Source organism: Opisthorchis viverrini (assembly GCF_000715545.1).
Source record: "Opisthorchis viverrini unplaced genomic scaffold opera_v5_110, whole genome shotgun sequence".
In the NCBI taxonomy this organism is placed as follows: domain Eukaryota; kingdom Metazoa; phylum Platyhelminthes; class Trematoda; order Opisthorchiida; family Opisthorchiidae; genus Opisthorchis; species Opisthorchis viverrini.
Genome location: NW_008751760.1, coordinates 1,104,393 through 1,115,181, shown reverse-complemented (window position 1 = coordinate 1,115,181; position 10,789 = coordinate 1,104,393). Strand labels below are relative to the sequence as shown.

The following is a 10,789-nucleotide window of genomic DNA, read 5'->3' as shown; positions in this document are numbered from 1 at the left end:
GTATACCCTATGATTTGTATGTGTGCGATTCATACTTCGCGGCAGTGAAGCATCGGTGTTGAACACTGATGTCACGCTGTCGATAATAATAATAATAATAATAATAATAATAATGGTGATGATGAAGGCCTTGTCGTTCTGGAGTACGCAGATGATGATACGCAGACTAAGGTGAAGCGCAAGCTCTTTTGAATGGACTGACTACCATTATACCATCTTCTGGCATGCGCCACGCACTTTCCAATTGCAAAGTCATGCTTCAGAACGTTCAGTCTCCGAACATACTCCTTACAATTCAAAGAGAATCGCTGGAGATTGTGGGAAACTTTACACACTCGCTAGTTGTATTAGCTCTGTCGGAAGTGTCTGCTAAAGTCGGTGCAAGAATTCAAAAGGCTTGAATAACGTTTTCTAATTTACTTCACTTGTGGCGTCAAAAAGGCATCTTGCTAGATCCTAAGAGTAAGGGCTGTGTTGTTGTATGGGTGCGAGACATGGCCTCTGCGGACACATGATGTGAGGTGTCTCTAGGTTTTGGATGGCGTCAGCGTGTCAGAAACGAAATGATTTGAAACGGGTATTTGGTTGTGCTTCAGGTACTTCAGTCCGGAAGAGCATCCAGCACCATCGACTACAACGGCTCAGTCATCGTTATAAATAGAATATCGATCCTGTTTAAACACGAGAACAATATTCAATAGCGTAGAGTGAGTAGCGCTTACCTGTCTAAGAATAGACGTACAGGAGCTGAAAGTGGAGGCGAAAGCATGGTTAATACGAAATGACAATGTGAACATAAAGGGTAGTCATGACATCCACCAGTGTATATAGGGGTAACTCGGACACAAGTACTGAATGAATGATTGTGAAAATCTACTAAGGGGTAATGCTAAGTGTGGTCAGACTTCTCGGTTTCCTAAAATACGGTACTGCGTATGCTGCTGGGGCCTGGCTAAATCAGAGATGCCAGGGTCATATGTATTTGGAGCAGATGCGTCGCCCGGGCAGGGCAGTGGTCGGCATTATCTTCAGCACGAAGGCGTGTGTAAGTCAGGCAGAGGGTTATGAACGCCATTGCCTTCATTGGATGAGGTACGCTTGAACTCGTTAACATGTGTACGACCACCACAAAAAGCGAGATGGCGGACGGATACAGTGCCTTCTTCTCCGTCAGGAAAACGAACATGGTCGTAATGTGGATCGCAATTTATAAGTTCGACTTCCTCCACGACGGGTACATACCTAAAAGCACGGTCAAGTCTTTTAAGTGAAGCAGTTTCTGAAATAATTAGCCAAGTTGGTATAGACAAACCACAGGATGACCGCCGTTCAAACCGAAACATTCGTTCATGTGGAGCGTCACTCGTGGAGACGCAGAGAAGGGACCGTATAGAGTGGAGGGCATCTGGTAGAGCCGACTCCCAGTGACAGATTTGAAAGTCTTGAGTCTGAGTTGGATTGCGTTTCAATGTCCCATTGAGGCGTCTGACTTGCCTGTTCCCCTGGGGATTATAAGCAGTTGTTCGGCTGGTGCAAACTCTGTCATGTAGGAATGTGGACAGTTCGTCAGATTTGAATGAGGAGCCACGATCCGAATGTACATATGCAGGCATACCAAACAAGGAGAGTAATTCACATAGACATTTAATAACGGCAGATGCACATGTATCTAAGCAAGGAAAGGCAAATGAAAAGCGGAAAAACTCGTCAACGTTAGTAAGGGAATATCGGTTTTGAGTAACAGAAGGCAGAGGTCTTTTAAAATCGATGCTCATTCGTTCGAATGGTTGAATCGCTTTGATTAGCGTAGATGGGGGTGGTTTTTGTAACCGCGGTTTCATAGCGGCACAAACTGTACATTTTGTGGTGATGTCTTTAACATCTTGAAGGGGAAACGGCAAGTTTTTGGAAAGAACAAAGTGATGCATGCGAGTAATTCCGGGATGACACAAGGAATCATGAATTTCTTTTAATTTACCATTACCGATCACATTGGCGCATAGATTACGCGATAAAGTGTCAGGCACCAGATTGTCTTTACCAGGTCTGTAGCTGACATCGTAGCTAAAAGCGGACAGTTCCATTTTCCACCGCCGGATTTTATCGTTCTTACCTTACGTTTCTGCAACACAACTTACATAAAGGAAACCGACCGCTGGTTAGTGATAAACTTGAAGTACTTCCCGAAGAGATAATGCTTCTATTTACGGACAGATTCATCGATGGCGTATGTCTCTTTCTCAGTAGCAGAGTGATTCTTCTCGCTCTGTGTCAGTATTCTAGAAAAGAAGGCACTGGTCGGCCGTTTTGAGTCAGAGATGCAGCAATAGCTATGCCTGAAGCGTCCGTTTCGACAATCAAGGTTAGTGGTAGTCGACTGTCACAACCATAGCATTCTCTGACTTCCCCTTTAAATTTTCGAAGAACTGTTGCACACACTCTGGTAAGAGAAAAGTTATTTCTGACGAGCACTGACTTTGTCAGGGAAGTATGGTATCCATTGCGAATAAGAAACAAATTTACCAACAACTCGTTGTTGGAATTTAGGGTCATGTGGATTAGGGAGTTGACGAATAGTGCTCATTCGTTCAGGATCTGGTTTGATAATTCCTTCAGAGACTTCATAGCCGAGAAGGCATATTTGTTTGGCTTCTATGATGCTTTTCTTTCACTTAAGGATAATTCCATATTTTTTTACTACTTTAGTGTAAGATTTGAGGTTCTGGTCATGCTCACTTTGAGTAGTCCCACAAATAGTGACGTCGATGTAGGCGTAGGTGCCACTTAGGTTCTCAGACTTGATTATATGGTCAATAGTACGTTCTACTCTGTTGGTAACACCGAACTGAAACAGTTCTCTGCCTGCTTCAAAAGCCGTATACGATTTGTCTTTCTCACTGATTGGAACTTGTTGGTGAGCGCGTACTAGGTCCGAGGTGCTTAAGACACCATGGCGGGAAATTTCTTCAATCATTTTATCCAGTTTTGGTAATGGATAAGCGTGTAGATATGTGAACTAATTAATGATTTGACTGTTGTCCACTTGGTCAGTGTAACCTATGGAATGTGGTTGGCTGGACCATCGCAGGAAGGCTCCTTTGGAAAATGACTTGATGCACCTCTAGTCAGATGTCCTCATTGAAGCCGGCTAGTGCTTCGGAAACTGATGACTAAACTGCGTAGTGCTTAATCCTTAACCAATAACATCGCATTGATCGCAGTGTGTACGTTATCTTCCATAGGCACATTCATGTCGTATTGACTTCACAAATGTTGGTGGTTAGCGGAAGTTGCCCTGGCATTCTGATTCGAAAACCAGCCTTGTCTTCGCTCTTTCTACCCAGGTGAATAAACATATCTACCACGTCGACTAGTTAGTCTACAATCATTGGGTTTATATTTATCTCATTCAGCAATGCATTGGCACCTGGCACTGAAGGTGTGAAACACACCGCAAGCATTGTGGAAACTCTATTCTAGTTTTTTAAAGTGGTCTATCTAGGCTTGGGCAACTTGGAAGTATGCCGACCCTTGTGCTTCTTGCTTCCAGCTACAAGAGAAGCGATGTTATCTGTGTATTCAATGTCTGTTAACATCCCCCAACATGTAACAGACCAATAGTGCAGCCTTAAACAGCATGTCAGTATGGTGATTTCTCACAAAGGGGCCACCCTCGGGAAGTGGATTCTTCGGTCTGTTTTCAGTGAGTGGGGACTCTCTGAAAATCAATCGAGATGTAGCATGGACTCACCTGGTCTTAGAAGAGTTATTCAGAATAATGTTTTTTTTTGATAACGTTTAGCAATCCTCACCGACTTTGCCTCGTTATAAATGTGATGCGAGCCAGAATATCCGTCATCCTGTTGCTTCAGAAGAAACTAGTGAGTTTACCGGTTCATATGGAACGTAGCTACTTCACTTTTGGAGTGTTTGAGAAATAGAACTTGTCTCTGCTTAAATATTTCCATAAGACAAACCAATCCAAAATTTTTTGCTGTTTTTGCCAGGTATGAAGAAGAAATACGCCTCATGGAAATGGAGCGTGGAATGGACGTCGAATTTGTCAACCCGACCCCTGGACATTGCTTAAAGACTCGCCATTGGCCGAAGGTCCATGCATCAAAGCTGCAGCAGACCGTGGATCCGGTAGTAGATAAAACGGGCGAGGAATGTGTCAAAGTTTTCATTAATGTCTGCAAATCAGTTAAGATCGAATGTCCTGTTATGAAACCATCCAAGAATAGTTATGGGAAGCCTGTTCCAAATGCTTGCTACTGGAACCTACCACATTGCTTTAGCCCACCGCGTGAAGACTTTGATAAGAAGAAAAACCGTGTCATGGTTAGTTCTGTCATTTTTCCTTATTCGTTATGAGTTATTTGAGTTTCCTTATGGCATCGGTAGAAGTTTCTGGGATTCGCTTAGTTAAAATTATCTAACTTTCGATCCCAAGTTACCATAAACCCTTTTTTAGCATTTCCCTATTAGACTTTACGAGGGTGAGGTTAAGTGGCTGGCTCCAATGAATTTTCTGTCTAGGCAGTGCACTGAAAATGGCGGTAGTTCGCCATGATCTTCCTCCACCCACGTCGTATTTGGTCCATTGAGTGTACCCGCTCTGCTCTTATCTGTACTGTGGATTTTAGAAAAGGTTGCATGCGCTTACACAGGTCTAAAGACAGTGGGAGCCGGAAAATGTAAATCAGGAGGCTTTTTCATACAGTATAAGCCGAACACAGTTACAGGACTTGGTCCGTGAGTGATTGTAAGGCAGGCTGGAAGATCGGTCTCATTCTGCTGCAAAAATATGCGATGTTTCCAATGGGTCTGCCGCATATGACTCATGCTTGGGTGTTAAGCGGAATTTGTTACCGCTAGTTAGGTACGTATTAGCTGAACCACAGCAACTATCATTCGACCATAAGCATAGGCGTGTTAGTGAGAACTGCCCCTCGAAAGATGAGGAAAATAACAAAATTATTGTTGCATTTCTGGACACCAAGCAGCTTAACTTGTGAGGTTGCGGAGGGTGGACTTCAAACTACCGCCATTATGTGTGCATATTCCGACAGTTTGAAAATCACGCGGATATTTTTTCGTCTGCACGCCTTGAACATAGGCTAATTTGCACGTAGGGGGCACTGCCGTGCATTTCTGGCTTGTCGATCGGGCTTTTGAACGTTTGAGATTCAATCTTTGCATAGGCGTTGTGAAAATTCCACAGTGAGAAAGTGTTGTTTTCCCTGTGGGAGTGCTCAATTTCAGGTGGCCGTTCTGGTGTAAATATCGGTTTTTGCGTAGACTAGTCAATTGCTTGCAGCCTAGCGCGTCAGTCCATTGAGTCATTGGCTTCCGGAAGCGTCCCCCTAGAAAACCATAACAACTGCTGCCTCGTGGTTGGCAATTTTGAGCCAGAGGCTAGGGGCTGGGTCCCCAAACAAAAACACACATCCTCCCACTGCTTTGTGGGCCAGGCTTTTGAGTCGACAACCCAAGTTGGGATACCTCAACTGACCCTCCTTCGGCTCGATCCACTGGGGTTTATCACTTGCCCCTGCATATATTCGTTCGCAGGCCCTATATCACCCCCCTGCCCACGCATCGAATGATGCAGTGCGCTCAACTCTTCAGCCAGTTCCCTAATCATTATTCCGTGTCTAATCTATCACCCTGAAAAATAAAACAAAATGGTACCCTACTTACCTACAAGGATATGATCCACGTTGCATTCTTAAATCTACGAACTCTATGTCTAAATTGGCAGCAGGCAACCCCTCCTAAAACCTTGCTCTCCTTTATCGGTGTACGTTATCTCTCGAAAACAAGCATACGAGACCACACCTCAGTTGTGCACATGAAGTCGCTCAGGAGGAGGTCAGGTGTCCCACATTCCACTCTTCAGGTATCTTTATCTTTGTGCAGTGGCTCGTGGAAGGACATTTGGAGTCTCAGTCTCAGTCACTGGCTGGACTCCTTGTGACAACCTTAAAGAATGAAAGAGTCTCATTCGTAACACCCTTTCTGTACGTAGTTCCAATGCCACCCGAAGGAAGCACTTGGTCTCGTCGAACCAATCGATGTGTTAGATAAATTTGTTTGCCCTTGAAGTTGCATGGCTTAAGGTGAGATTTCTTCTCGAATCGGAACAGCCAGGGCTTTTGCGAACCTCCGACGCTTATGGCGCTGGTATGACGTCAGTTTGTCTGTATGGCCTCAAGCACTCATTTGATATCTCGCTAGCAATCGTGGAGACCACGCACAGCTATTTTTTGACTGCATTAACTGAGGAGGTTGCAGGCGTTCCAACAGCTGGCGAAGGGGCCTGCTGGAGAACCTTAAAAGTTATGTAACGGGGCATCACGTCTACTTAATCTACTATGTTTCCGGCTGACCATTAGGTTTCCCACGTTTGGGATTCACAAAACGGAATGGTGCTTTCGACGCTGCCTATATTCAGTCTACTCAGTTTTCAACTGTCAGGTGACCATACGAGATTAGTCTGTCGATCATGTAGCTCCGGTTAATCCGACCTCCATCTCGATCCCAAATATATGATATTGTTCAGCCTACTCATCGATGTCCCCTGTTGATTGCTCAGGTGTTCAGCAGTTCCGTGGGTTACCGTGGCCCACTTACTTGCCAAATTCTAGGGATGAGCTGGGCAAAATGGGATGTTCTTTTACGGTAAGAGATATTTCACATCGGTGAATGGAAAGATCCAGTTGCATTAACATACTTGTTGCTAAACTCTTTTTCCCAGGTCTTTGATGTCGCATTTCATCCCAAAGCTTTCGAATTGGCCGTCACCAGCCCTGCTATGCGTCGACTACTCGATGTTACTGCAGTTGAGGGTGTACAACGAAATTTTGATTTGTGTTTGGGTAAGACTGCACAACAAGCGACCAACTTGGCTCAATTATTTAAAAACGTCCGTGATTCCACCTCGCCACCCGGTACCGATCCGGTTCTTGAAACCACTTCCGAACGTTCGGAGGTGGTTGCTCGTGAGGAAGCCATTTTGCGGTCCGTCATCCTACTGAAAGGTGTCTCATATAAAGGTGTTGCGCGACCCACCGTCATCCGACGACAGCGTCCGGACTTCGAACAACGTCAGGCTGAAGTGAAAAAGCGAACAACAGAAGATATCGCTTCGTGTGATGATCCAGCGCAACGTGAAGCACTGAAAAGGTTGGCTTCTTATCCATTTCCCCAGGAGTCTGCAAAAGGTGACAAACACACGAACATCGGTAAGCGGGGAGTTATTACGGTGGGTATGTTATAAACACGCCTATTCGGTCATTATACTACCATCATTACTTTGGTCGTTATTTCATCTATATACATGCTATTTCCCGTCTTGGTTTTCTCTGGGCCTGATGCAAACTGCGGTTGGCTGCGACTCCACAATAGCGGCCAGCATATCTTCCTTTGCTCCACTGTCTCTAGTCCGATTTCCTGATGTATCCTAAAAATGCGCATCTATGCCACGTCTTTCAAGATGAAGCTGTTGTGCAATTTAGGATTTCGCTGCCTATGGCAGCTATGGTAGGCCGGCTGAGCGAGTCCACTCGATATGTGACCATGTTCCCTTCGCCGAGTAGTGTTTTCAGATCGAGACAATGTATCGATTAGTGGTGCAGAGCCTAGGGCGTTGGCTTCAACGCCCATTTATTACTTCCCCTTACCCCTACTAATTACTGCGAAGTTGACGATTTCGTAAAGCCCATATATTTTTTGCCCACCCTCGTGCGCAATCCCTTTTCCCCAAATAGGTCGGATGCTTTACTCTCCGGTTAAGCTTTAGGATTTGGTCGATTTCACTGTATTTTTAACGACTAGTGGCTAGTGATACGTGACTGAAAATTTCTTCTGGGATTGATCTTTTCCGCGATCCTGAATTAACTGTCTTCGTGTCATTGTCCAAAAGATGGCAGTTATCACTGTTTGCTTCGTGAAGACTATTCTTCCAACTTCTGGTCCTTTAGGTTTAGCCTGTACTGTACTGGGTGAGCGGGCCTCCCCAGTGGGTTGAACTGACCCTCAGTCGCTCTGACGGACACTTACAACCCAAATGCCCTGGTTGCAATCTGTGTGGTCTGTATCGCTGCTTCATGTAACCATCGATTAGTGTCGATTAGGCACACACGGCAGTCTATCTTCCCTCTTGTGACTACTTCTGGTTTTCCAATCAATTGGTCTTTTTTATTATTACTTACGGGTGCCTGTGAATTAGTCAAATTTGCCCTGTGCTAATGACCAACTGCCGGAATTATTCGCTTCTTTGTTTCCTTGAATTCTGTGAGGTATTCAGAAAGAAAATGTTTCACAGGTAGCGTTTTAAGTTTCACTCGTAGACCTCCACTACCATTGTTTTGACTTCCACGAACACGATACCTTTATCGAATTGTATCGAATTTTATCATCAGAAACTACCAATTCAATCGACACCGATCAACCAGTCGAGCCAGCCTATACCATTACCCATAGCTCGGACTATGACATGATCAACTGCCGAGATGCACCTGATGTCAATCCACTACGTGCGCCAGACCGTTTGCGAATCACTGTAAAACTTCCGGGTCTAACATCCAGCTCTTGTCTAGATTTGGACGTGACTTCGACACAGTTTTCCTTACGTGTAAGTCTGTGTGTATTGTTAGTTTTTGATGAGTACCTGTGCTTTCAATGTAACCACCGTCTCGCTATGTTCCGCCCCGAACCGTGGCTACTACTTCATGGGTTGCAAATGTACGTATAATTCGCCTCGAACTCCATATCCCTGCCTTACTTTCTGTGTGTGGACTTTCCAACTTTTGCGTTTTAGGTTGTTTTATCATGTAGCGGCTACAACCGCTGTACGACAAATACCCGAACCTTACAGCTGATGATGACGAACAATACTTGAATTGTTTTGCTGACTAGTTAGAAAGTCTGACCTTGATTACTGCATTCTTTGAGTCCCGGCATATCTCGTTTCTCCCGAAGACTAATCTAAGTAACTCACCTAGAAAGACTCTATTCTCTTTTATCCATAAGGTAGATTAATACTCCGGGTGGCCCGCTGCCGGTTTCGCGCTTGTTGCGGTTCAGCAAGTAGACCTGATCTCCGAATTTCCCTCAAGTTTATTTTCTAGTAGGACACCAAACTATAAGTATGTCGCGTTAAACGCATACAAATTTGGTTTATGTTGGCGGGGTACCCAGCTGAGATACACCTGAATCTAATTCATAAAGGCCGTCTTGTATATTGAACCATACTTTGATATTTTGATATCGTGCAAACTGGAAAGCGAGGATGTTTCTGTATGGACGGTGTTTTGTATATCGGAGGATAATCTACTGCATGAGGCAGCCTTTGTGCAACACATTCAGTTGGAGACTATCGTGACGAAGACTATTATAGTTAATTTGGCCCTTTTAGCGCATAAAGCATTTTCCGAACCCTGCTCACCACAGCCGTTTTCACTACAAGGGATGAGTGTTAGTCAATGAATTTGAAAATGTCTCTTAAGGACGACTGCATCTGTTCACCGGAATTGTCTTCTTTGGCTCAGTGGCCAGGTTTTGAATTGTCTAACACCATTAGTGTTGTGGAAGAGCGATCGTGGGAAGCGAATACCTACCGAACACATCCAAACGGCCGCAAGCGTCTGCGCTCTGAAGTAATCTGGATCAAACTGATTTACATCCTTTCTATTTCAGCGCCTTCCATCAAGCGCAAGGGTGATCATCCGGCCCCGCTTTAAAATGCAGAGTGTACTGGCAGCGGTCTTGTGTGCCCTTCCACAAATTCATACATTGGCGGATTCTTGTTTTCAACACTTTATTTCGCGACGGGAGGTGATAATGTCTCTTTGGAGGGCAGGGGCAATGAGAGGCCACGGGAAAAGCGATTATGCGAAGTTTTGTGAGAGTCCGCAGTGAGAGGAGATATAAATTACTTAACCATCCTAGATAACTGTGATCATTTGACATAGCTGGTTGGTTCAATAAAAAGTCGACTTACCTTACCATGCCAGAAGTCGCCCGAATGCACCTTCACCTCGTGCAGTGTGCAGACAAACCAGTCTAAACCCGTCGGCTCCCAAAGAACTTGTGTTGTTTGAACCATGCACTTTTTCGCATTCATTCATGCACCCTCCCTTTCTCAGCCAGTCGTGGGGCTTATCTGTTATAAAATCGTCCAGCTGTAGCACCCTTTCGGTGCCTAGCTGCCATGCCACACGAAGGAAGCACAAGGGCTGGGATACTACCAGATCGCCCAAGCCTAGACAAGGGAAGTCGAGAGGCAGAAGTCGGGTTCGAACCACGAACCTTCCAATCACTAAATTCGCGTTCTAACCACTTGGTCCATCTCATCATCATCATTGTCAGCTGTAATAACCGCGTACTCGTCGTACAGTGGTTGTAGCTGCCGCAGTTTCGTTCACCGATGTTTGAAGGGGATAGGTACAGTGGGCTGTCGAGTGGGAATGGGGGGTTAGAAAAGGAGCTATGCATTGAAGGCGATAGCTTGGATGCACGAGCGCCATTGAGGGCGCGACTGGGCCATATCTGACAATGTCCCTAGCCATTGATGTGGCCCGTCTCGGGGTCCCCATCCAGGAAGACGGCAGTGACCAGCGCAGCTGAGTTTGCTGGTAATTGCTTTCATACTTCGCTGCCAAGTCATTGTTTGACCGCCTCTGGCTCTCTTCCACCCTTCACGTGGTTGTGCGAAAAGAGCCCTTCGAGGAAGTCGGTCGACTGGCATACGCAACACGTGGCCAAGCCAGCGCAACCTATGCAG

At 45.3% G+C, this 10,789-nt stretch overlaps 1 protein-coding gene across 1 annotated transcript in view; it reads left to right on the top strand.

Annotated features, from left to right (window-relative positions):
• Positions 1 to 10,789, top strand: part of T265_13794 (hypothetical protein) — a gene marked incomplete at both ends in the record, with an annotated part of 28,406 nt that overhangs the window by 5,481 nt on the left and 12,136 nt on the right. The window contains 3 exons of the mRNA XM_009170542.1: positions 4,008 to 4,341; positions 6,761 to 7,247; positions 8,427 to 8,638. Of these exons, the coding sequence (XP_009168806.1) occupies positions 4,008 to 4,341; positions 6,761 to 7,247; positions 8,427 to 8,638 (1,033 nt within the window). The remainder of the gene's footprint in view (positions 1 to 4,007; positions 4,342 to 6,760; positions 7,248 to 8,426; positions 8,639 to 10,789) is intronic.